Below are 26,789 nucleotides of genomic sequence, written 5' to 3' on the forward strand. Positions count from 1 at the left end.
TTTTTTGAGTGATATGTCATCGGAAACGATTTTCGGTATTTGGTTTTCATTTGGAAAATTATTTCAATCTCATAATTTTATTTGAGGTAAAAAAATTTGAAATTTTTTTTTGTTAAGTGTTTTTATTTTTTATGTTTCTATTTCTTTATTTTTCCATGGTTACCGGGCAAGCACAAGCTTGCCAAATCCAACAAGATTCGAGTTCTCGTCTTCGGCCTACGCCTATGGTTGGTCACCGTCGCTAAGGCTCGGTGAGCTATTGAGCGAAAGAAGAAAAATTCGAGAAGAGCAAATTTGGAAAGTGTTTTCACCTCTTTAAATTGGGGAATTTACTTTCAATAAAAAATTAAAGAAAATGCAAAATATAAAATAATAAATAATAAAATTCGAGAAGAGCAACTATGGAAAGTGTTTTCACCTATTTAAATTGGAGATATTTTCATTTGATCAGAAAGTGTTTTTGGTTTACTTATCATTTTCGTCGACCAAAAAAAAGCAGTGAAAGTTCGTAAAACGAATTTCTGCAAAATATTTTCGCTCAAACAAACACTCGAAGTTTCTAAAAAAAAAGTTATATTGCTAATACACTATGGATAATTTTTTATAATTTTATATATATATATATATATATGTGACTTTTTAGGAAAAATTCCATATAAGTACACGAAGTGTCCTATTTTTTTTAAATACGAACCTAAAGTGGTCTTTATTTCAAGTAGTAGCATGAAATGGCATGATAGTTTCAGACAAAAGCCAGAAGTGGTCATGACTATTTCAAATAAGGGTTTGACCTTATTGGTTAGCCTGCCAACTAAATACTTTGATCGGCCTGGCATTTTCGTAAAAATACCATTTCAACCTAATTTTTAGTTACATTAAATTAAAAATTAAAAAAACTAAAAGTTAAAAATAAAAAGAGGGAATACAAGCACCCTCCCGCCTATGGCCGCTAGCAACCCCGATGGCCATCTCCACCCACCGGCCATAGGCAAGAGGGCCTTGTGTTTCTTTTGTCTTTTTTTTTAACTTTTTTTAATGTTTTAAAAACAAAAAAAAGGAAAAAATAAATAAATAAATGAAGAAAATGCCCATAACCAACTAGTGAGTCACACCATTTTTTTAGATTGATATGAACACTTCAAGTTTGTATTTGAAACAAGATCCAATTCAAACCTTTATTTGGGAAAATGAGGATATTTCATGCATTTATTTGAAAAAACATCCATTTCAAGCATTTATTTGAAAAAATGATAGCACTTGCCCTTATTTGAAATTTTTTTCATTTTTATATTTTTCATTTTTTTCTTCTACGTCTAGTCAAGGGCTAATGACCATCATTGATTGCGAGCGAGGCCCGTGAAGTCCTCGTTGAACAAGTGGGGGTCTCAAACCGTGCAAGGGCCGCAAACCTATTGCCGGCTGTGGACAAGTGTCATGGCCCTTGACACACACACCGAATTTTGTAAAAAAAAATATTGAAAAGAAAGAAAAAGAAAAATCCACTTCAACTTGTTAGGTAATCTATTTATGACCCATTTAAGCTTTAAAAAAAAAAATTAAGGCAATTCATTTATAACCCGCACCATTGTATATGGGTTAAAGTATGGGTTACATACCCATTTAGCCACCTCTATTTACGATTTAAGATCTTGGATTTAAATTGCTAAAGAGTGTGTTATTTAATCATGCGTGCTTGGTTGATTTTGCGTATGATTTCGATTTCGTTGAAAAGAAACTACTTAACTTAGACTCTCTATTTCACAGAAAATGAGTGATATAAGAAACATTTCTTAAAAATTTCGCATGTATTACTTGAAATAATTAGTCAATGAAAAATATTTTTACTATAGATAATAATTTGTATCTAAACATTTGTATAAACGGTGAAAATATTTTCATTCATTCATTTTTGTCAATAATATCAATAATTATTTTTTGAAAAATACTTTACAAATTATTTATTTTTCACAAAATAAATGAAATGGAGATACAAATCTAGTGATTTTGAATACTCAGTTTTTGAAACAGTACTATACATTAATATGATCGTGATCATGGTCATGATCAAATTCAGTTACTATTCGCAATACTTTTGTGGCATGCAAAAAATAGCCGTTACAACTCAGAGCTGTACGGACAAGAAAAGTTCAAAATCCGTTGGACCTTCCATTCCGGGTTTCTCGGCCAATGGGATTTCTTTTATTGTTGTTTCCTTTGTTCGTTGACTTGATTTTGTCCGGTTTCCTCTTTGAAGTAGATATTAACTATGTAATATCGACACTCTCTAGAGGCATTCGTGTCGTGTCGGACACTTTTCGATATAAGATTGATACATGATCAGCACTCCAAATATGCAAGCGACACGCTATTCTAACATCCCGACATGCTATTTCAACAAGCATTGGGTCAATTTGAACATTTTAAATAAATTATGGGTCGAAATGTAAATTGAAATTGATTAAAAATATATATACTTAAGTCATATACACAGACCCCAAAATTAATATACCCAGTCAGTCCAAAAAAAATATAATTTTGAATCCATAACAAAATAAGAAGAAGAAACTCATCGGTGATATTTTTGTATGTACAAGATAATTTATCATGTATATATAAAAATATATATTTAATACAAAATGTGTCGAAACTTCTTATTTTTTGAGAAACCATATGTCGGCGTGTGGTGTCGTGTTGCTTCGCTTGCCACGTGTCGTTTTGGTGCTATTTAGGATATTAACTTTGAAGCGATTCATACTATTTTGTCTCAATTACGGAGTTCTTTTTAAATATATTTTTCATTATTTTAATTTGTTAACCAGTAAAAAGAAGGTGAACTCTTCGTCATTTGACAACCGCACTCGATGTCGAGGCAAATTTTAATATGTCGAGGCAATTAGATTGCGTTTAAATGAGGACGATACATCTTTCTTTTGCAACAGTAACAATGTAATCCTAATTACACCCCTCAAGTTTTTGACAATCAAGGGGACACCCTTGTGAATTTCAGCTTATTTTCCAGTTCAACAGATGGGAGTAAGTTATTGACATTTGACAATGGGAGAGACCGTTAATGTGATCCCCCCACGATGCAATCTATTTAGCACCATCTGAGCCTATTGTCGAATTATATTTATGGGTATTAGGAAATTTTCTTTTCTCTCTCTCTTTGTTTTTGTTATTTTCTTCCCATTGGTCGACGATGGTTGCAAAGCCCTCGCTTGGCGAGGCCATGGCCACCTTCGCTAGCCGCGGCGCCTTGCGATGTTCTAGTTTCACGAGGTGTGGCCGCGGGTGAAGGCGGCCATGGTCTCACCGGCCGGCAGCGGGAGAGGTGGCCTCGCCCGGTGGCTAGCAAGCTCTGGTGACGCTACCCATAGTGAGTTGCAAAAACAGAAAAGAAGGAAAGAAAATAAAACAAAAATAAAATAATTAAATAATAATAAAATATTATTAAACATTTGTTCACATCAACGCTTGGTGGTTAGCCAAGAGGAATGAATTGGCATAAATTCAAAAAGTTTAGCACTTGTTTATAACTGAAATTAACACAATTACAATATATTTACGACTTTTGTGGTGATTCATTATTCTATTTTTTTTCTTCTTCTTTCCAAGTCTCAGTTTAATCCAGTTATATACATAGATGCCAAGCGTTCCATCAGATAAAATAATATAATATCCTTTGCCGATTCTATCACTCAAACACATACTAGACAATTAATCGCAGTCTTAGTGTCTCTACAAACTTGCACGTGCTTGGTTGATTTGTGTATGATTCGTTGAAAAGAAACAATTGGACTTAGACTCCGCTTGTTTTGAGAAAATGAGTGGTTTGAGAAATATTTCATAAAAATGATCGCATATATTGCTTGAATAATTAGTCATTTAAAAATATTTTTATCGGAGACAACAATTTGTATCTAAAAATTTGTATAAACGATGAAAATATTTTTTGTTAATTTATATTAATAATTTTTTTAGGAAAATACTTTTCAAATAATTTATTTTCCGCAAAATAAATGGAACGGATATATACAAAGTTAGTGATTTTGAATACTCAGTTTTGCATACAGTATTATATATTAACATGATCATGATCATGATCAAATTCAATTGCTGATGTCCGAACCATGCAATCCTTTGCAATACTATTGTGGCCAGGGGTGATTAGTTTCAGGATGGGTAGGTTCTAAACCTGGAACCCGGATTCTACCCTATTATGATCGGTTCTCAATTTTTGGAACATGAAACGTACCTTATTTTTTTGGAACTGATTCTAGAACCTATCGTGTTTTTCCAATCCGGTTTCGGGGTCTACTTGAGAACCTATTTTTTTTTTCCTTTTTCTGATTTCATTTTTAACAGTAAAATAATATGAGCAATCAAATGGTTCAAAGTAAAAGACGATTAACGTAAATCCCTATTCGCCAAACACGTGGTCACGTACACCTATAAACGATAGAAAATTCAAACACATAGCCATGCATAATTATAAACAATAAAAAATTCAAAAACGTAACATGAGACATAAATTATAAAACTTCGTTCCCCATTCATCGAAATAAATCTTTAAATTCTATTCTTCATTCATCCAAAATATTGCTCCAAAGATTATAGAGAGATACCACAAAGAATGGAGAAGAAACAAATGAGACAAGGTAGAGTTAGACTCGACTTGGATAAATTATATTATTTTCACTATAGCTAAGAGCCCGTTTCAAAACATGTCCGGTTCTTGAGTAGGTCTTCACTTATAATTGAAAACCGAACCTGTTCAAACCAATTCAAAAAATTTGGAACCGAGAATCGGACCTATTCACATTAGAACCGAGAACCGGACCTGTTTGTCGAGCGGTCCGATCCAGTTCTCGATTTTACCCAATCCGGTTACACATCCTTAATTGTGGCATGCAAAAAGTAGCCGTTACAACTCAGAGCTGTACGGACAAGAAAAGTTCAAAATCCGCGGACCACCCTTCCACGCGATTCTCGGCTATAATGGGATTTCTTTTATTGTTATGTCCTTGTCGTTGACTTGATTTTGTCCGGTTTCCTCTTTGAAGTAGACACTAACGTTGAAGCGATTCATACTATTTGTCCCAATTATGGAATTCTTTTTAAAAATATTTTCTAGATTTCCGATCAACCATCCAATACCAATCATTTGTCCTTTTTTTTTTTTTTTTTCAATTTCAAAGTTAAAACACGAAGATGGGATATCAACCTAGCCGCCCTTTTCGGCGTTCTCACACTCGTTATGAAGCGTTCGATTTGAGTCGTCAGCATATGCATCTATTTTAGTAATTAAATGACCAAGGTCGAAGACACCGGCGTGCCTAAAACTAGAAGAGTCTCTCTCCACGTCAGGTCATAAAATGTCTTAAGGCACAAATAAGCCGGAGATTCGCTAATGACATAGCTTTAATATGTTAACTCGTAAAAAGAAAGTGACCTCTTCGTCATTAGACTACCGCACTCGACGTCCAGGCAAATTAGATTGCGCTTAAATGGGGGAGGATACATCCTTCTTTGCAATTGTTACAAAGTAATTCTGATTACACCCCTCAAGTTTTTTGACAATCAAGGAGACACCCTTGTTAATTTCAGCTTATTTCCAATTCAACACGTGGGAGAAACGGCGAATGTGGTCACCCTCCGATGCAATCTATTTAGGACCATCCGAGCCTATTGTCGAAGTATATTTATGGGTATTAGAAAATTTTCCGCGAGAGAATATTGTCGGAGATATTTTTAGATATTAAGGATGTTATTTAATATTTTTTTTTATTTCTTAATATAGCTAGTTTCCTTGCTAGATTAGCATATCTTTTTTTTTTTTTTGTTAGAATTGATGTTGCTTCTTTTCCTATAGTTTTTATTTGACTATAAATATGCGTTGATTATAGCACATTCGAAAGTCAAAGTTATTGAGGGTTTTTCTCTTTCCAGCCTCTCTTAAAGATCCCACCAAGAGGGAGGGATCAAATCAAAATTCTACCTTGAGCTTTCTATGGTGCCATAGTGCCCCAATCTACAACACCTCGTACTCTGCTCAATTTTAGTCAACACTCAATGCCTACCATGGATGTTATCCGTCGCTAGACTCTCTCTCAATTGCGAGCATCTGCCTAGTGTCCGGAGTCGAGCACGCCTTCATTGAGCAGCCAAAGTTGATCGGCATGGGGCGATGTAGATTAGTCTGCCGAAATTGAAGTTAGGCTGTTACATGATTTCATCAAGTTTGTGTAAAAAAGAGGCGTCGACTTTCTGATCATGTGTTTCTTCAGCCCTGGTCAAATCAAGCGATGATATGAATTACATGTGATTTGTCGTGCAAGATGAGGCTCGCATGATTCTCCCCGTTCAAATTCGGTTTGACAAATCCAATCCACATCAATTATCTAGTTGCACCGTCGTACCTAAGCTGGATGCCCTCCAGCTTGTGTGGGAGTGTTTATGGCCATTAGATGATTCCCTGAATGTTATTAGCGAGATTTCAAGATAATAGGATATATTATCTACTGTTGCGTTGTTTGGTAGGATGGCTAGTTTCCTTGTTTAAATTTTAGATAACTTCATCACAAGAAAGTGAGAGAACGTTCCACTTAGAATGTTATGCCAAGGCGTGTGAATTAGAATTAGACTTTGAAACGTGAATGCCTTTTAGACCATTGCGGCCTAGTCGCATCACCACTATGGATCATCGCTAGATGTTATAATAAAAAGAAATTGGACATAAGTCTCTTGTAAATTTAGTTTTAGCTGAAATTCTTTTCCCTCACATTTTTGTAATTCGACAGCGCCATTTAATTTTCAAATAATGACATATGTTATGCAAAATACCGATGATTGAAACGCAACCATTGAGATATATCTTTAACTCGGGAAAAATTAATCTAGAGGCACGTACCCATACCACGTCAATGCAGCTTCAAGCGACTTTAGAAAAGACAAAAAGAAATATTTTTTTTCCCCTTCGAGTGGCACGAGTCTTCTTCTGGTTTTCCATGTGGACTCCAGCTATATTTCATATAAACCTTATAAGATTTGGTGTTCGGATTTATTCGGCAAGAATAATTAAAGCTCACCGAATAATTTCTGTCAATTATTCGAGCGGTCTCCGAATCGCTGATTACGAAATTGGAAAGACTCCATTGCGGACGAGGAAGATAAGGTTTGACTAGTTAAATCTATCCGATAAAAATAATTAAGCTCATTAAGTAATTTCTCCTAATTATTTGAACTGCCTCTGAATCTTTTGACTGTGAAATTGGAGAGAATCTCCAACTCGGACAAGGACCTTACATAAGCGGTCGGTCGTCTTTGGTCGAATCCGAGGAAAACTCGTGCACTCTGCGAACCCCTTCTTTTTTATTACGCAAGTCAAAGGCGAGGTCGACCCACGAAAAAGAAGAAAAGAGAATCTCCCGATTTCGCAAGAAAACCATATTTGCCGCCAAAAAGACTAGAACTCCGAAGCCTTCTTGTACTCCACCTCGTTTCCCCAAAATCGCCTCTTCGTGAAATTAGGGCACGATCAATCGATTCGGTTCGATCGCTCACGGGAAGCGTCCCCGCGTCTGTGTGAGTCCTCTCTCTCTCTCTCTCTCTCTCTCTCTCTCTCTGTGTTGCGATTTCTTTATGTTTGCGACAATGTGGGTTCGTGAGCGTCGTGTTTGATTATGTCGTTCAAAACAGGCGATCGGATGGTGGGGAGTGTGTGTGTGTGTGTGTGTGTGTGTGTTTTTTTTTTTCACTCAAGGCCAGTTGAGTTTAAGACTTGATTGACGTGCCGGGTTTTGAATCTGTTTGAAAGTTGTGAGCTTGTGCCCGAAAGTTTTGATCTTTGGTAGAGTCTTTGACGTTGTTGCTACCGCGAGATTCAGGATATTAGACGTTGAACTCTCATGGAAGCTCCTTTATTTGCCATTGAGGAGAGCGCTGACGCTACGGAGCTGATTGGGTGAGCCTTGTGCAGGGTAGCCTGAGGGGTCCGAGCTCTTAACAGGATTAGATTTGAATACTGAGTCCCCAAAAAGTTATACCCTCGGTATGAATTGAGGCCTTTTTCATTACGGTTAGAGAGTGCAATTATTGTTTTCAGTGTGAACAATGTTCCGATGGACAGAGTTTTTTTTTTTTTCGGTCAAAACCAATGGACAGAGTTAGAATTCTCTTTTTTCAATATATGTTTTGGTTTTTTAGCCGCTCTTTCTTAGCTCTTTTGTCTCTTTTATCAGAATGCCTTGATTGTTTGACATCAACCGACTGAAGATGTAGATTGGAGAAACGTCACCGTGGTAAACTGAAAAACCTTTGCAGTGATATATCATGAAACGTCATCTGTCTCATTTTGGCCCCTTTCCAACAGTGGAAAAAAGTATCTGATTACCTGATGGGACATATAGTTCATTTCACCGTTTCTTTCTGTGAGAAGGAAAACGTAAAGCTGTCTTTTTGAAGTTTTATGTCATATAATCCCATTGATGCTAAGTTTGAAGTGTCCAGTCCTCAAGCCCCCCATCATCACCCTGGAAGATGACACACCGTGCTTCTGTGTACTATCTCACGATGAATGTTGCTTTCAATTGAAACTGAATGGGAATCTGTGAAAGTCAAAAATATGAAGGAACGTGTATTGTATCGGGTAGTTTTCCTTTGACTAGATTTAGCATAGAATGTGTCTGCTGTGAACATCAGAATCTCGAGGTGCAGAAATCATCAGAGATGGAATGCTGTTAAAAGACGAGCCTTTAGATCATTATCTGTCTGTTGATTGATCAAGGGTTGAAGTTTGTTTCACTCACAGAATCCCAGAGATGATAGAATTGGAAAGGCTACTTTCTGTCTGTCAAGATTGAGGGAAATGCTTTGGGATGCTCAATATAAATAAAAGGAATGCATGCCAAACCCGTTACTGCATTTATATGGATACATGAAAATGTAGGGTTACAAATGACTTGACTAAGTAGGATGCTGAGAGAAAACAAGTTTTGCTTCTGTCAAAGATTAGATGAGAGATTTTTGTTTAAGGTATATCTAGACATGTAACCTGCTACCTGTGGAATTCCTTAAGTAAATGCTGCTTGTCTGAATTGTCAAATGAGTGAAGAGTTCAAAAGAGGAAGCATATTTTTAATGGAAGGTTTCACACTTAAAGTCTTATAGAAGGTTAAGCACTAAAAAACAAAACATAGAGTTGGATTGCATCCCACATAGTAAAGAAAAGGTTAGCTGCTGACATTATTTTGTCTTTTCAATCTTCAATATATTTTTCAATTATTTTATACACTCATCATGTGGAAGATGCCGATGTACTTTTTAGTTGTTACTACACACATGTTTCCCCCCTAATGTAAATGGTTGAAATGAGAAGACTAACATTAGTTGGCCTGATCCCATTTAAATGTCATAACTACTCTTAAAATATAAATTTTCCAATTTGCAGTCTGAGATCCTCAAAGCAATTGTAAATGCTGGGAAAAGCGTACCTGCTTGGTCAACATTTTGGCCAGAACCGGAACAGTTTCTTCCCTAATAGCTTCTTGCAATCAAGAGGCAATGTTCCACCCCAAGGGTTTGCAAGAAGTGCCTTTAGAGACTGGCGGAAAAATCCTCAAATCAGTTGGTGTCGTGATTTGGTTAGAAGGAGAATGTAAGTTTCCCAATCGAAATGTTTGTGATAGTTATATTAAATTTTCTCTCTATTTTTAAATTCCTGGAATTTGAATCCTTTGAGGATTGGTCAAATGCTCCTGCAGAATGGAAGTTTTCCCATGGATCATGAATGTACGACAGGACTGGGAATCACTGGCAGTAGGCCTTGCATATGATCTGGAAGAGAATTTGTTCATGGAGTCTGCTTCTGAGGTTTGTTTTAAGTTTTCCACAGCTGGAATGGGAATTTCGATTCGTTTCATTTTAAAAAAAAGTTGTTGGTTTTTATGGCCTTCATATAGTAATTACACCCACATGGTATGCATGTGATCTTGCAAGTGCATGTACACTTTCATAAGCCTCAGCAGGCTGGTATGGGTGAACATCTGAATGTGGGACTGGCAGTTGTCGTTTGTGGTTTGGGATTGCACATGTGCACAAGATGGATAGTTATACTTTCAGTTGATTCGCAAAGTTCATTTAGTTCATGGTTCATTTGATGGATTCTCATTTTGCAAACGTTTATTAGGTTGAGTATATGAACCTGGAGACTCTCAATATTCGGTTGGAGATATTGCTTGCACGAATGATTGCCAAATCAAATACCACCGAAATATTGGATGAAAGTGCAACTTCATCATTCCCCATGTCCAGCATTGTGACAAGTGCAGGTTCATTTGCTAGAGGCAGCTCAAATGCACCCAATGCGCCTTTGAGTGACTTAAACAACCATAATGTTGCTTATGATGCAGTCTTGGACCGGTATTTCTTATCAAGAAGTGCAGTTGGGCTGAAGAATGTGAACTTACCAAAGCAATCAGGTAATTCTTTATACATTAACTAATAGGGGACTATTGATCTTCAATTGATTAACTAATAGAGGAAGTGGTTATTTTCCTTAGGATCTGCTGGTGCAGACTGGCAAGGAATTAATGAGGTGATTATTGGCTCCGACAATGGGCCAATGCATTTTCCGGCTGATGCAGCTGACACTGTCTCCTTGATCATGGAAACTTCAAGCAGCTTGATCTACTCGGATCATATTTCACGTAATGCTGCTGCTTATGGTGGATCGGTCTTTCCTCATGTTAGTTCGCAGTGTTGCGATGAGGCTTTATTTAAAGATTATTCCATGGAGAAACAGTTCAACCTTCAGCAGAACTTGCGAGTATGCAATCAGCATAGTGTGAAGCCTGTTAATCCATCGGAGTCGCAGGTCCTTTCTGACGGTCCTGTGCTTGATTACTTTACCCGATCCTCTCAGGCATCAGAGCCTCGACTTCTTGAGCTCCCTTCATACCAATTACCGTCTGCTTTTCCTTGGAAAGGCACTTTGCCATCTTCATTTGAAACCGCTACAAATGCTGAGTCAAGTTATCCGGCACACGGCCATGCTTGTCAATGTATTGATTGCTTTTTCGGAGGCCTACGTGCACAATGCAGTCGGCCAAAATCTGGATCCCCAGAAATAACACCTCCCTGCTCAAAACGTCAGAAGATGGATGTTCTTTCTTGTTTCCCTTCATCTAAGGTGGGAACTTCTGTGCTTGATCCAGTAACGGCTCAAGACTACGCTGCTGGCAGACTTCCAGGCTCGCAGAACTTGCCTCAATCTACCATCTGTGTTCAAAGAGTAATGGTGCTCGGAACTAAACCAAGTACAAGTCCCTCTGCAAATACCCAAGCCACTTTTGACACTATTAAGAATCTTCTGCATCGTCCTTTTGTGCCAATTGTAGAAATCGATGATAGTCCATCAAAAGAACTCCTGAATACTTCTGTTGTGGAAGACTTGGACCACATTGGCATTGGTTCGACTATTGCTGATCATTCAGTTGACTCTGTTGAAGAAAGGTCCAGCAGTCCGCATACTGTCTTTGAAGAGCACGGAGCTGATACTGAAGAGGTGGGACAATTCGGGATTGATTTGGGTGATGAAAATAGGGAAGTCGAGAACAAAACTTTGGCAATGATGGAAGTTACTGACTGGAGAGCTGAGTCAGAAAAATCCAAGATAAAAGGTGTTTCATTGATGGAATTTTTCACCAAAGAGCAAATAAAGGAACATATAGCAGGCCTCAAGCGATGCGTTCATCAGGTTAGTAGGGAATGATTCAGTTCTCATTTGGTAATCAATCATCATTTACTTCTCCCGGAATATGCATTATGCACCCTCTGTGCTAATTGAGGCTCTTAATTTTCCCAGTTCATCTGATTAGCATGCATTGTTTGCGTATGCGTATGTAACTAGGTTACTCCTTAAAAATGTCTGCTAATGCTCAACCTCGACTAAATCGTTATTTTGCTTCATTTTGTTTATTTTTCCCATGAAAATGAAGGTAATACTCTTCATTCATACATTGCCTATTGCTTGGCATCTAGAGATCATCGTATCTTGCGATAGTTGATGCAGAGTATGTGCTTTGATCTGTTTATCCGTGTTTGTTTTGTTGTAAGCTGTCTATTAGTAGATGGCAAAGTGTGAAGGTCGTAGGCACTAGTAGGGTTAAACTTGGACATAAAACTAGTTTTCTGGGGTTGCTGTGGTGGGAGGACAACTACGAGGAGGTTGAGTTTTTGCTGTTTAACATTTTTTTTTTTTTAGTCTAAGATAGTTAGAAACTCATGCATGCAGTTGTGCTGATTTCAATAGAATAAAAGCAAAGGAACATCTCGGACTCATGCAGACTTATGACAGAGATCTTTATAAAGAACTATCATTGCAATGCAATCCCAGACTACTTCCAATGAGAATAATCCAAGCTAAAATTTTTGGGCTGGAGTATGTTCTACGGGATGGAGAACTTCAATATGCATGAATCTGGAAGTAGATATTAATTAATCTTGTCATTTGTGCTGTCTGGAGATGGGGAGATGAACTTCTTTTGTATTTAAAAGTATGATACTGCTCGATGAACTTCTAAACTTTAGTGTGGTATAAGAATAGCTGCACTTTGTGTCTACCATTTATTGCAATCTTCGGTTAAATCGTTTATGAAGGTAGGAAGGCTTCTTCTTAGGCAATCATGAGCTTAAACTGCTTGAGACTAAACGATGGGTTGGTTTGTATTACCTGGGAAAAGTGATGGGCTTAAAACATTTTCATGATCAGAAATTGTGACGTCCAAGGAAAGGAAATTATTTTCAACCATGGATTGAAATAAGTTCAAACAAAATAAAAGTTGATTGATAACTCTTCATGCATTTTTTGACAGCAGGTATCAGAAAAGGACATCAAAAATGATCTTCCGAATTCCACACGTGAGAATTCATGCCAGCTATGTGGAGCAGTCAAGCTTGTTTTTGCTCCATCACCCATATATTGTTCATCATGCAGTGTCTTAATCAAAAGAAATGGGTTTTATTATTGTATGCCAAATGAAATTGACGTACAATGTACGTTCTGCCCATCGTGCCACAATTGTTGCAGAGGTGGGACCATTAAGTGTGGGGGAATTTCTGTTTCCAAGGCCAAGCTCCACAAGAGAAAGAATAATGAGGAAATTGAAGAATCAGTAAGTTAACTCGATCAAATTTCTATTTTATAACCTCACGAGGTTAGTCTCTCATTGTGGCATTTTGGTGCAGTGGGTTCAATGTGATAAGTGTGGAGCCTGGCAACACCAGATTTGTGCCCTTTTTAACGATAAAAGAAATTTAGGAGGAAAAGCCGAGTATATATGCCCCATTTGCTCCTTAAATGAAATGGGAGATGCTGCGCTCATTCCACCACTGAAGGTTGGTATTCTTAGACCTGGAGATCTACCAAGAACCAAGCTGAGTGATTACTTAGAGCAAAGAATTCAAAGGCGTCTCAAGGAAGAGAGAGAACAGAGAGCAAAAGTCTCAAGAAAGGGATTTTTCGAGGTAAAGTGCAAATCAGTGAAGGCTACTATGCACACAAATGTTATGGAATTGCCAAAATGTGTTACCTCTAGTATTTATCATGCTAGCGTACCATAAAACTTCCATTTGATGGAGGTTTATGTGTTATGGTTGCAATTTTATTAATGAAATATGGATCTTCTATATTCTTTTCACTTTGAACCTATATTTTGATGACCAGGTTCCTGGCGCTGAAGATCTTGTAGTAAGAGTGGTTGTCTCTGCTAAAAGAAAACTAGAAGTGAAGAAGCATTTTTTGGATACCTTTCCTGACTTGAATTATCCAGCTGAGTTTCCCTACTGTTCAAAGGTGAAGTCAGATTTTTTTTTTTTTTTTTCGGTCGAAGTCAGATTTTACATTTTGGAAAGCATACCTCTTTTAGTTGACCTTCTCCTCTTTAGCGTTCCTCTGCTCTAAAGCATGTCTAATTAGCTATATCAATGATCAGCATACATGGTATACTGCATATATTATGTACTCATAAATGGTCTGGTCCCGTCAATATATACATACTTCTTCCGTGCCTTAAGGAAGATATTTTTTCTTCCCTTTGGTACTGAAAATGGTGCTCTGCATTGTTTTGATATCCAGTTATTTGACAAGATACTTGACCTTCCCTCCTGTAGGACTCTGTGTATAAAACATGTTCATATACTCCATCATAAGAATCACTAATATATGTAACATGTGCATTCATTATGTGCTCATGAATTCATGCATGATTAATTTCCTCTCAATCTTGCAAAGGGAGTTCTGCACATTCAGTGTAAGAACTGTAAATTAAGTTCTACATATTCAATTGCACACGTGCACATTATGCACACTTTCTTGGAAACAATACCTCAAGAAGATTTTGTATTTTTTTCTTTGGTGCTGCAGTTGATCATACTTTTGAGTAGGCCAAGGAAATTTATATGAAGTTTTGCATTTTCAGGTCATTCTTTTATTTCAGAAGATTGAAGGGGTAGATATCCTCATTTTTGGTGCATATGCCCAAGAATTTGGCTCGGATTGTGGACACCCTAATCAACGTTGTGTATATATCTCCTACCTTGATTCTGTTAAGTACTTTCGACCAGAGGTAGTGACTGTGACTGGAGAATCACTCCGGACTTTTGTTTACCATGAATTATTGGTAATTAAATCTGTTTCCTTGCTATTTTGTTGGCTTCTGGCTTCAGCATGTTCTGTACTGTATCCCTGAACTAGTGTTTTGTTGTCTTTTGTCAGATTGGATATCTTGAATGCTGCAAACAACGAGGTTTTTCAAGCTGCTTTATCTGGGCATGCCCGCCTCTGAAAGGAGAAGATTACTTGTTTTACTGTCATCCTGAAACTCAGAAAACACCACATAATCAGAAACTGCGGAAATGGTTTGTCCCATTTACCTTTCTCCTTCCCCATTTGCCTGTTCATTGTTTTGTTTATGTACAAGCCTTCTCAAAATACTATGCCCATTTTTTCTTCCAGTGATTATTCTTTTTTTCTTTTCTTTTTCTTTGGTCATCACTCTGGTTATAATGTCAAACTTCATTTTTCTAGCTTTAAAAGCTAAGCATTTCTGCTTATAATGTCAAGCTTCGTTTTCTAGTTTTTCAAAAGCTAAGCATTTCTATGGTTGTGTTTAATGTATCAATCACTATCACACTATTAGTTTCTGTGTATTTGCAGGTATCAGTCAATGCTGCATAAGGCAGTTGAAGAAAATATAGTCATAAGCACTTCGAATCTTTACGATCACTATTTTCTTCCTCCTCAAAGAGGTATGACCAAGATAACTGCTGCTCGTTTGCCATACTTCGAAGGCGACTATTGGTCTGCTTCTGCTGAGAATTTGATCAAGGATATTGAACAAAAAGATGTGGATGACTCGCAAAAGAAGGGACAAAAAATTTCGTCAAGATTTTTGAAAGCCATGGGACATAAAAGCTCTTCTGATGGTTCCAAAAAAGACATTCTTTTCATGCAAAAGGTATCTGATTTTGTTCATTGCAAACATTCTATATAGTAGTGTTAGTTGCAGTCTATCCTCTAGATTGATTGTGACCTATGAGCTGGACACCAGAACGACATGGAGGTTTAATTAGCCAATTATTATTGTTAGTATGAATGTGCCTCTGTTTCGCGTCCCAATTATTTGGTTTACATCGATTTAGAGGAAACTTAATATGAGGAAGAAGTATTCCCTCTTTGCAACCCAGGTTCCAAGCATCAAATCGTATACTGGAGCTTGCTGGTCTATTTTGTCTAGGTTCAACAACACTTCATTGCAAGCAAATTCCTTCATAAATTACTGCTGAACTTTATTTGCCAATGATCTAAAGATCTCGGAAAAATTAATGCATGCACATGGATGAAACTGGATTAGTTTAAAATCCATATGAGTTATTAAAGCTGAGGACAGTATTTTATGTTCTTCTGTATTTAGGTTCTAACTTTGTTTCTGCTCTGTGATCGATGCTGTGATGACTGCATGTCGTGCCTTTTTTTCAGTTGTCGCTTTACTCCTGCAGGATCCTTGTACAACAATAAGCAATTTTATTTTATGCCTGAAGATTACCTATTCTCTCTAACGTAAGTCATTTGCATAATGCTAACTCCATAAGATCTACAGATCCATAGCTATCATTGAGTTTCGCCAAGTTCTATTTGTACCTTTCTTAAACTCATGAAGAAATGGGAGTCACGCGATATCTACAAGGAGGTGGCTAATTGCCTGAAACTTTGTATGGACACGTTGGTTCCAGACAATTAACATGGGGAACTATCCCTAAGTAGATTGCTATTTCATTCTGATGTAATAGCAATCTTTTCTTTTTCCTTACGTTTTTCTGAACATATGAAGGCTAAGTTAAATGTCGAATTCCGCATCAGATTGTTTAACCAAGCAGTATATAATACTGTCATTTTGTGTCATAGACTGAATAAGACTCATTTATCGAAGAAATTATGATATCAGTCCATCAATTTCATGGCTGGTTGCATCTTACCTTCCTTTCCGTATCTTTGAATTATCCTCTGATTATTTTTCTCCTATTGACAATAGCTTGGGGAAAAAATCCTGCCTGCCAAGGAAGACTTCATTGTTGTTCATTTGCAGTTTGTATGCTCTCATTGCCGCGAAGTTATATTGTCTACAAACCGATGGTTCTGCAGTCAATGCAAAAATTTTCAGCTATGCAAGAGGTAATTTGTAACTAAGGTTTTCCCGTTGTATCATTCTGTTCCTGGACATTGCTTGCCATTGTTTGTGGGACTGACTACCTGTAACAGTGTGCCCATTGTAGTTGTTTCTCCACTTATGTTCTTTATGCTTCTTTCACTTTCATTTTGAAATTTCGTAGAAGAGATCAATAGATGTGGCATGGTTATCATGGCTCATGCATTTAAATTTCTGGAAGCAGCATGGTCATGATAACTACACCACAAACTGATGTGATTGGTATATAGAGTGCAGAACTCATACTGAGTGGAAAGTGGAGCTTTTAGCTTGCTTCAAAATCAAATAAATGCATTGCATGCCATACAGAAAACTATCATAGTAAAGATGACCGACTGGTTGCTGACTTAAATACATGACATGTTAGGTGGTGTATTGAGTCACTTCTTCTGGTGCTCATCTATGTGAAGCCTTATGATATTTATTAGTATTTTAGCTTTTAGCATTTTCACTTGGTATCTCTTTGTATAGAGAATCCTTCGTCACTGTCAAGTTGCCCTTTCCTATCAGTGTTGTGGCAACCCTCATTCCAACCTTAGATTTAGCTGTTTTTGTCAAATAAGATGATCTCACTCAGGGTGAAAGAGCAAAAACTGGTTGTTAAATTCCCTTTCAAATAAGGGATACTCCACTCAGGCATAAGGCACAATCTAAAGCATCAATTTTGGGGATCAAATAGATTAGCAATCGATTTTAAGTAGCATACTAGGTCCAATTGTCGTTACTCAGAAGAACCAGTATTTTACATTTTGAGGCTTTTCTCTGTTAAAATTAAGGAGCATAGTTTTAGATGGGGAGGGTTCCAGTTTCACTCCTTTTATTTGTAGGGTCTGTTTCATCATTATGTTCACATCTGGTTGTTGTGGTCTTCTCATCACTAATGTTAACCTCTCTCAGAACCTGCACTTGCAACCTAGGAAAGTCCGGTAATGTCAGGCATGGCACATTTATAAAACATGAGACACAAGATAAAACACGAAATACAGAGAAAAAACCCGAAAATGGCACGATATGATACACTTAACGTGTAGATCAACTTGAATTGACATGTTCTCGTTATAATCGTTTAGCTATAAGGTATGATATTTTGATGCTAGCACAAGTTGAAAATGCGGTTCTGACAAACGTACACAAATTGCTAGTGACTGACTAAACTTTTTTGTTTCTCTTGCAGATGCCATGATACTGAGCAACTTCTCTACGGAACTGACATCCACATGTTAAATGAGAAAGTAAAACATTCACTCTCTGAGGTTAGTCACAGAACTTAGTCTTCCTTGTTTGTTGTTTACAACTGATAATGATGTACATTCTGAAAAATTTGATAGCTTACAGGTAAATTATTTATATTCTTTCAGGCTCCAGTGAATGGTGTGCCTTCTGATACAGAGGATGAGGATACCACTTTAGAAAATTATTTATTCGAGAGTCGGCATACATTTTTGAAGTTTTGCCAGGAAAATCAATATCAATTCAACACACTCCGACATGCCAAGTATTCCTCCATGATGATCCTGCATTACCTTGGCAACCCGAAGGATATAGTTGGTGGGGCTTCCTGTAGCATTTGCAGGAAGTTAACCGCATTGAAGCAGAGTTGGAGATGTGAGATTTGCCCCGAGTTCAGTGTATGCCAAGTGTGCTATCAGCACAAGAATTTTGTTCATGACCACCGGTTGACTCCAGGTTCTTCCAATACAGATCAGCCTGATCCTGGGACATAGACATAATCTGAGGCTGAAACTTGTGGTAATGGAAGCAGATGCTGTGACATATTTCCTCTAGATGCTGTGAAACCTGTTAGCATTTTTAAGCAAGTTAACCAATTAAAGAAACACTTCCCGGCTAATCTGGACAGCTTCCTAAAAATGAAATTTTGGCACCGTGTTTTCTTTCCCAGATATATAATGGCAGCTTACTATGCAACTACATTGTTGGGGTAATTTACAGGATATCTGACTGCTCTCTTATATCACCATGCCAATTTTAGGCACATTGGGAAATATGACGAACTTTCTGGGACAGAGAAGGAATTCCTTGACCCTCTTCAGCATATCTCTGCATATAATGTATCCATATGTCATTGTTGCTACACAAATTGTAATCTTCGCAGAACACTTTCTGCATACTACTCAGATATCTAGAGTAGGCATGACAACCTATCTAAAGAACCTGCACCTGCTGTGCTTTCATGATTTTGTCATCTGCATGTAAGTGCATTTGTATTTTCCATCCGTTCTACCAAGTATCAACTTTCAGTGACTAACTAAAAAATTAATGTCCTAGTTTGTTGGAACGGAGTAATGAATTGTTCACATTTTCAGGGATGTCAGCATCAGCAAGCATGCAGAACTACTAGTCGCATGAAAATCTGAACCTGGGACCTTAGGGAAATAGCGATGCAAAACGAGCTCAGAAAGCTGTCATCTTCGATTCCTCTCTATTATTGAGGAAGCCTCGTTAAGGAGCTGCACTATCATCAATGCTAGCATAGCGAGCAGTGGTTAATCAGTTATTTGTACATGTAGGTAGTTCGAAAAGATAGGGGATATCTTTTGTGCCAAAAAGTGAGGTGGGTCACTTGTATATAAAACTGGAATTCATCCAGCTTGAGAATTCTGAGTGAGTTCTAACATAATAACTTGATCGATCCTTTTGCAGAAATAAACACAGTGAGGTGATGTATCGTGACGTTAAAACAGGAGAAATCCCTTGTGATCCAATGTTTTTGGAGCTGACATTTACAAAATCTAGTTGTTTTGGTAGATCTATGGAGCATCCTGAGAGGAAATTTCATGCTGGTTCTACTGGGGTTATCTGCGGGTCTTTATTTTGTTCGTCTTTATTGAGTATTTTTCTCTCAAGAGACTTTGTTTTGCGAAGCGAGTCCAGAGGTAGTAGTATGGCATGCGGTGTACCCGTTCTCCATAAGAAATGGATTTAGTTATCCGGAAGAAATGCTTTTGATACGGTCAAGTAACTTTTGGTAAAGTATAGTGCAATCCCTTTGAGGGAGTTCCCTCACGTATACGTAAATGCACATCCAGGCAAAATGTTCTGCCTCATGAATGCAAAAGACGATCAAAAGCACGGCCTGAAAGAGAAAACAGCAAGAAATGCTTAATTGGCAAATGATACATTTATTTCTTGAGACAATTCTTTTAGGTTTCCTTAATCTGGTCTGTCCTTTCATCAACAGATTTATGTTCTCCATGTGCTAATTTTTCTCAAAAGAGACTGATGTACTTAGGTTTCACCCAATCTTTTGTCAACCATTGACAAATCGAATCCCAATAAAAGCAAGTAATCGCCCACGTTACAATCTCTTTGCATTCTTTTTTACCAACTCTATTCTTCATTTCACCCAGTCTTTCCACTATATAAAGAACCAAAATCCACGTTCAGCTTGAATTGTGTGTCATCAATATCAATGCCGAAATGGCTCCTCTTCGCATTCACCTCATCCGCTGCTTCTTTCTCCTCCAACTCCTGTTAGGAAGTACGGCAAGTGCCACAAACCCAGTCAAGATCACCCCGCATTACAAGATGCTTTCCCTGCAAGAAAAGGAGCACCGTACCAGTTACGAAGTAGATTTCAACTTCTTACCAAGAGGCATCCGAATTCCGCCTTCCAGTCCATCAAAGAGACATAATTCTGCAGCACCTAAACCAAAACACTGAACAATATAGCCTTTGATCTCCATACTTCCTTCTAGATTGCTACCTCGTGAATATTCGCTACCGCATCCTATACAATTACAACAAATGGTTGTGAATAAAATGTATCATGTAGCTCTCTCTTTGTGCCTATGTCCAGACCAGGTAATGCCTCTCTCACCATGCATGCTTGGGTTTGACCCAGAATGCAAAGAGATGCATCAACGTGGACTAGCCCAAGACCTGAGCATCAGATTAATTTCTGTGAAATCTTTATTTGAACGCAGAAACCACACACAGAGATACAATGTATGTGAGATTCTCTAAATCATCTATTTTTCTCAACTAGATTGCAACCAAAAAGTTTCTGTATTTGCATTCTTCTAAATGTTTCTAGCAGCACACTACAATGTAGAAAATCTGATAAGTACATGGACAGATTTGATTTGTTCGGGTCATCTAGGCCCGAAAACAGCCAAAGGCAGTTGTGCAGTACTAGGACCATCTTAGTACATATTAAACTAGGTATCATATCCATCTGTCAAGTCAGCAATAGCGATGTCAAATGCTAATCTGTCACCGGAGTATCTTCTCTCCAGCAAAATTCAAATCCAAGACGTCGCCATTTCATCTCCGACCATAATGGCGATGGCCATTATACCTGTCCTCATATGGATGATCCAAATCATGATAATCCCGCTTATTGTCCCGTGAATATTCATATCTAGACAAACCATAATCAGGGGGTGAATTATGGGGACCTCGACTGGCAAAATCTCCATATGGGCTCCTTCTACCTCTCTCATATGAGGACCATCCAATTGGAGGACTCCCTGGCAACTGAACACTACTACTTGGACTGCGAGAAGAAAAAGTAGAATCGAACCGATCTGACGCCGAGGGGTACCTAGACATGGAATTATTGTATCCCGGTTCACAACCAGGAGGGAAGTCATCTCGTGCATACCCAGACCATCTATGGTCCTGATAATGTGCCCTTTCAACAAGTACGGTGGAATGGTTTGATCGCTGATAAGATCGGTGGTGCCTAGACGAACCCGACCTCAAGGGTCCATCTGCCCAATGCCTTTCATCAGCATTCTTTGGAATAGGTGCATTTATTCCAGGAAATTTGACTGTCATTCTCCTCTTTTGTTCTCGCTCTGCTTCCATAATTTCCCCATCTTCACTCTCTTCCTTGACCTCTGTATCCGCAAATATGGTAATCCCGGACATGTCATCTTCATCATCAATATCTGCATTGACAAAAACAGATAAATGTTTTATTCCAGCCACAACAATGGCTCAGATCTGGATAGAGCATGCTTTTCTATTGAAGGACGACAAGATTACACGTTAAAAAACCTGAAGCAAGAAATGAAACAGACAAATTAATGCCCACCCAGCAAGCTGCATACTATGACTTCTAGAAGTAGAAAAGGTAATATGTCGGTTACCTAAGTATCCTGGAGGGTAACCAAGTTCCCGCATCCTGTAAAGCCAAGGGGGTGGATCGAGCTCCTGCATTTTAGATAAACAACTAATTACTACTCCACTAAAGAAAAATATGCTCAGAGCATTTAGATTTGACCATAACAGAATTCACATGTACAAACGAAGAAACGTCTATAAATTCATCTCAATATCGCTTAAAAGGTGACTTAATATTCACTACTTAGGTGCATCTTGCTCTTTACCCTCAAATGAGATCGATGCCCAATAATCATCTTACCCCAAGACCCAAAAGCTGCCGTGTCTCAGCATCAAGAGTGCCTGGTTGCAGTCCATCGAATTTCCCAGCAGGAGGGTCCTCATAATATCTAATAGAATTACGAGAATTAGCATTCTGGCCTCGTTTGGACTTGTGTTGCATTCGAGCATTATTGACAGCAACATTATCTCGAGGTTTTGGACATTCCCTTAAGGAATGGCTGTAAGAACCGCAGTTGAAACAGCGAGCAGCATCCTCAATTATCGACAGACCTCTGCGAAATGAATATACAAGTTGGTCCATATATGCAAATCATATGAGGATACAAATGCTACCACTCCAGTTACCAAAAATCGATGAAATTAATCAATATATTAACCATTGGAATGTAATATAGCCTAATTATCAGGTGGTAAGGGGAAAAATATCCAATGTTTTCCTAATATGGACACTTATCCACAAATCTTATAAACAAGGTCCTCCATGAAGGTCCACTTTGATCAAAATATAGAAACAGAAGAGTCAGTAACCAAGGAGATCTTATCTACAGACCAAACAGAGAATGCCACAGAAAATTCTTTGCTGTACACGGTCATACTAACAAATAGTGCAAACACTTGGTCAGAGACAAATCAAAGGTAAAAGGCTTGGAGAGGTTACATAATGATGAAGTTGCACTACTTTCATCACCTCATTAACTACATTGGACATGGTCAATTGGACGAGGTTACTAGTAACCATACCTACAACCAATCCAACACCATACAATGTAACTCCAACATGACCGCTTTTTAAAGTCAGATATGATCGTAATCAGGGCCTGAGTACCAAATTTTCACATCCTTCCTTAACGTAGGCAAAGTTGATGGTGCCCTACACGCACTAGTTAAGCACACTTAACATGGAAATGCTTGTTCACGGCATTGAATACACATGGCAAGAAAAGTCAGGTGCATTCCAAATTGCCAATTTTCTGATTTGATCACTTAACAAGGGCACTAAAGGCACTCTTTAAGTTTCTTTTTTGCATCATATATGTTTGGTAAGAATAGTGACAAGCTGGCTACTAGATGGGTCACTAATTGATCTTAATTGCCCATATGTCTGGACACGGGAGAATGATCAAGTTATTTGATTGGGTCCTAAAGCAATGACAATGCGTTGGTTGGCAGGTCTACCACTGGAAGAATCAAGAGGCGTGTGAATATATGGCAGGGCAAATAGAAACCAAGCCACCTAATCTCCATTAGTATCTCAAAGCTAATGATTCCTTACTAGTTACACTAACGTCAATCAAAAGTCTTATCACTGAACATGGTTCTCTTTAGAGACGTTCCTTTTGAATCCCCTAGGGCCCCTCCTTGTTAAGCATAAGAAGTGCACAATCTTAATTTTCAAGATATTGAATGAATGAATTGCAGTAATTTCACGCCTCTCAAGAAATTGAAACATATTAGCTTTTCACATTTTGAAAGCACATTAAAATAGCTTAGCAAGTGAACACAAGGATCGTTAACAGTTTTGACAACAAACTGACTAAGTCATCTTCGTAAAAGGAAACAAAAGCAACGATATTTATGGTCAAAAGATAGTCAGGTAGGGTGAACTACAAAAAATCCATGAAATTTGCACCCTTGTGTATGGCATGCGTCAATTTTTATGCATAAACCTTTGAACTTATCCATGTCACAAAGACTAAGGGGGGAAAATATCCTTGCAGCTGACCCCACCAAGAGGGAATGGACTTTGTTTATATTTGTGGCAGCCTGTCGGGGGGCTTGCCTGCTTCTGTTAAATGTGTGAAAGAGAGCAAAGAGACTATGCCTACTGAAATCATAATACCAGTAGAAATTTACCCATCTACATTATTTGATCCATCGGCCAAAGTCAAGCCCAGTGCATAACCGCGATCATAAAGAGGTACGGCATTACTGTCTAGAGTAATAACCCCATCATTCTGCAGGTTTCTTGTTTGATGGTCAATCCAAAATGACTGCACATAAAATGACAAATGAAAGAGAAATTAAAAACAACACACAAAAAGAAATTCACAATTGAATCTTCTGCTATCTTGAATGATAAGTCCAAACTCAACGATTGCAAAAATAGGAGATGTTAAGGTAAGCACCAGTATCTAAGAGTCGTATAGAGTTTGTCAAGCACAATGATGCTTCCGCACTTCATACCACCTTTATTCAAACATAAAGAACATGCAGTAGAAAAACACATAAATGAAACTCACTACTGCTGATTGCTTCTCCATGCCAACTCGCAGCGCAGGAAAGAATGTTTCTTCACCAGACTCTAAAGCTTCACCTGTATCCTGAAGACAATGAAGTTCTTGACTCAGTCAAAGTTTAGCCAAAACAGCAAGCTTTCAATCCCACCAAGAAAAGAAAAGCAATTGTCATGTCGAGACTACCCCATTGAACAAACAAATGAATTAACTTAATATTGTAAAGATATAAGAGACAATAAAGAACCTTTAATACTATCACAGGGATTCAACAATGGAGAAATATAACACTAACTTGGGAAGAACCATGCTTAGTGTGCCACTCAGACCATTGCTGCAATAGTTCTTCAAGCTTTTGTTTACTTGCTCTGCAATAGTATCCACTCGGTTATAAAAGCAACAAAACGATTTTTCACTGAAGCAGACGATGCATCTATTTGCTCCAGTGAAATACAACAAACAAATACAAAATTTAAACTGATAAGGCTGGAAAAACCTATAAGCTGACCTTGTTAATGAACTATACGTAACATGAACAGATGGTTGCTCTTCATCATATGTTACTCGGGCTCTTTTGCGACTGGACATTGCTGGGGCATTGAGTTACAGAAAACAAAAGTACCATGGAGCTACAAATTAGAGGTATAATTTTTAAACGAATGGCAAGATAATCTTCTATGCAGCTAGTGAAACCCGTACCCATTAGTCTCTCCTATTTGGAAGTTTTGATGAAATACTGACTGTCAATATTAGGATACAATTGCTAGACATCACATGACTGCTAAGGGCATACTTCTCTTCAAGAGCAGCACAACCATTTTCAGTTTGCAGCCCAGAGCACAAGTGATCATTTTTCTCCACAACTTGAATAGAATCAGTTTCAGTCACTTCAACATTCACTCCGGCCATAGATGAGCAACCAACTAATTCCTCATCAAGTTCCATGTCTATAACAAAAGTTCCCTCTTCATGTCCAACATTACAGTCACCCTGCCCCTGGTCCTCCTTCTTTTGTCCCTCTTTATCTTCTGGCTCGAATTGGAGGGTAATGACTTCACCAGGTTCACGGTCATTACTAAGAGGCCCACTGTCCTCCTCCTTTTGTCCCTCTTTATCCTCGGGATCAAATTGGAGGGTATTGACTTCACCAGGCTCACGGTCATTACTAAGGGGCCCTTCGTCCTCGTTCCCACAATCCGAGTTGGAGGATGCTGGGAGCTTGAGCACGTCCCCACTTTCCATAGAGAAAGAATGAATATTATATAATCCAATCGAACTTGTTATCCCTGCATCAGAGCACACTAGAGAGCATCAGCCCAATAACCATACCGGCACAGCTCTCGCAAAAGTACACTGATAAAGAAACAGTACAGACAACAACAACAAAAAAAATAAAACATGGCCATAACTAATCTTGAACAAACAGTCCGAGGACAGAGATTGGAAAGAAATACTTCAACAGCGAACTGCCAAAAACCACACACCTCACTGAATCACTCAGCGTTCGGTTCAACAAGCGAACTGCTGAAAACCTTAAAGCCACGGGGGACAGATTCTTTGGTCAAATAAACAAAGAAACACAAACCATCCGCAAACCCACCATCACTCCCCCCCCAACCAACAAGAACGAGTTTCCCCACAAAAGCAAGCGAAGCCTGCGGATTCGAAACATAAAACCTTACCGAAAGCCGAGGGAAATGCATCCACAGATGGCCAATTGCGCCGCCGACGACCTGGCGATGTGCGGAAGGGAAGATTTTGCAGCAAGACCAGAGGAATTAGGGTTTGTGTTTTTCTCGGGAATTTCTAGTTCCGGCCGCGCATCAACGACCTTACCGAATCTGGCCAAAACGACTGCGATGCGGGGGGATACAGTGGAGACGAAAGATGTGGACTTGGACAAGCGAGTGCGAAATGAGTTCCTTCGGAGGGGGGCTGCGATCGCGTGCGCCGCGGGCACAGGTGAGCTATCTATGTTTGGTTCTAAGATACGAGCGAATAGATCCTGTGTTCGGTTTTCACTAAAGACAAAGGTTGGTTAATGAGATTTGTTATGCTGATAATATATAAATTATTTTTCGTGAGTAATAAAATTTTTAGATTAACAAAAAAAAAGACCAACATAGTAATTAAATAAGAGATCACATTTGAATTCTATTGTAAAAGAGGTAAATTCAAAACAATAATAAAAATAACAACGGTTATCGTGTTCATTTATTTATTCCTGTTGTTTTTAATATTTTCAAATTTACTTCTATTCTATAAGGTCTATTATATAGATATAGTATGTATATTTAGTTACATATTTTAGGTATATTTGCCAATAAGAAAAATTAAGGAACGACGGAAAGCAATAAAAAGAAATAAATTAAAAAGAGTGTGAAAAGCAATGAAATAATAAGTAAATAAAAATGAAGTAAGC

The 26,789-nt window shown here is 38.1% G+C and overlaps 2 protein-coding genes across 9 annotated transcripts; one reads left to right on the forward strand and one right to left on the reverse strand.

Annotated features, from left to right (window-relative positions):
• The first annotated feature begins 7,334 nt into the window (after positions 1 to 7,334).
• On the forward strand, positions 7,335 to 19,554 carry LOC115726532 (histone acetyltransferase HAC12-like). 6 transcript variants are annotated; one of them, XR_007199482.1, is made up of 16 exons: positions 7,335 to 7,584; positions 9,449 to 9,655; positions 9,762 to 9,870; positions 10,187 to 10,478; positions 10,560 to 11,755; positions 12,873 to 13,172; positions 13,246 to 13,524; positions 13,724 to 13,852; positions 14,478 to 14,678; positions 14,774 to 14,916; positions 15,215 to 15,515; positions 16,590 to 16,729; positions 17,938 to 18,016; positions 18,122 to 18,512; positions 18,900 to 18,973; positions 19,088 to 19,554. XR_007199482.1 is itself a non-coding variant. In XM_030656437.2 (16 exons), the coding sequence occupies exons 3-15, from the start codon at positions 9,474 to 9,476 to the stop codon at positions 18,485 to 18,487; spliced, it is 3,717 nt and encodes a 1,238-aa protein (XP_030512297.2). In that variant the 5' UTR covers positions 7,336 to 7,582; positions 7,938 to 8,050; positions 9,449 to 9,473; the 3' UTR covers positions 18,488 to 18,517; positions 19,088 to 19,554. The 6 variants fall into 6 exon arrangements, 5 of the variants coding, with proteins under 5 accessions (XP_048139596.1, XP_048139597.1, XP_030512297.2 ...); XM_030656437.2 differs by lacking the exon at positions 18,900 to 18,973 and adding an exon at positions 7,938 to 8,050 and having other exon boundaries at positions 7,336 to 7,582; positions 18,122 to 18,517; XM_048283639.1 differs by lacking the exon at positions 18,900 to 18,973.
• Positions 19,555 to 20,893: 1,339 nt separating this feature from the next.
• On the reverse strand, positions 20,894 to 26,247 carry LOC115755355 (zinc finger CCHC domain-containing protein 8). 3 transcript variants are annotated; one of them, XM_030694716.2, is made up of 10 exons: positions 26,050 to 26,247; positions 25,463 to 25,653; positions 25,126 to 25,372; positions 24,876 to 24,957; positions 24,663 to 24,735; positions 24,374 to 24,454; positions 23,988 to 24,124; positions 22,153 to 22,405; positions 21,878 to 21,941; positions 20,894 to 21,676 (listed from the first exon to the last, which is right to left on the reverse strand). In XM_030694716.2, exons 2-10 carry the CDS (start codon positions 25,607 to 25,609, stop codon positions 21,048 to 21,050), a joined length of 1,713 nt encoding a protein of 570 aa, XP_030550576.1. In that variant the 5' UTR covers positions 25,610 to 25,653; positions 26,050 to 26,247; the 3' UTR covers positions 20,894 to 21,047. The 3 variants fall into 3 exon arrangements, with proteins under 3 accessions (XP_030550576.1, XP_030550573.1, XP_048139600.1); XM_030694713.2 differs by having other exon boundaries at positions 25,126 to 25,653; XM_048283643.1 differs by having other exon boundaries at positions 25,126 to 25,720.
• Positions 26,248 to 26,789: the final 542 nt, after the last annotated feature.

Source organism: Rhodamnia argentea, chromosome 8 (assembly GCF_020921035.1).
Source record: "Rhodamnia argentea isolate NSW1041297 chromosome 8, ASM2092103v1, whole genome shotgun sequence".
NCBI lineage: Eukaryota > Viridiplantae > Streptophyta > Magnoliopsida > Myrtales > Myrtaceae > Rhodamnia > Rhodamnia argentea.

Bases quoted from the DNA above. Each gene is read 5' to 3' on its own strand.
- LOC115726532 (XM_048283639.1), top strand. From the start codon at position 9,474: ATGCTGGGAAAAGCGTACCTGCTTGGTCAACATTTTGGCCAGAACCGG. The intron at 13,525-13,723 runs GTAAAGTGCAAA...TTTGATGACCAG, and splicing joins CAAGAAAGGGATTTTTCGAG to GTTCCTGGCGCTGAAGATCT. The intron at 16,730-17,937 runs GTAATTTGTAAC...TTTCTCTTGCAG, and splicing joins AATTTTCAGCTATGCAAGAG to ATGCCATGATACTGAGCAAC.
- LOC115755355 (XM_030694713.2), bottom strand. From the start codon at position 25,609: ATGGAAAGTGGGGACGTGCTCAAGCTCCCAGCATCCTCCAACTCGGAT. The intron at 24,455-24,662 runs GTTAGTGTTATA...CATTGTCTTCAG, and splicing joins CTAAGCATGGTTCTTCCCAA to GATACAGGTGAAGCTTTAGA. The intron at 24,125-24,373 runs GTGAGTTTCATT...TTTTATGTGCAG, and splicing joins TGGAGAAGCAATCAGCAGTA to TCATTTTGGATTGACCATCA.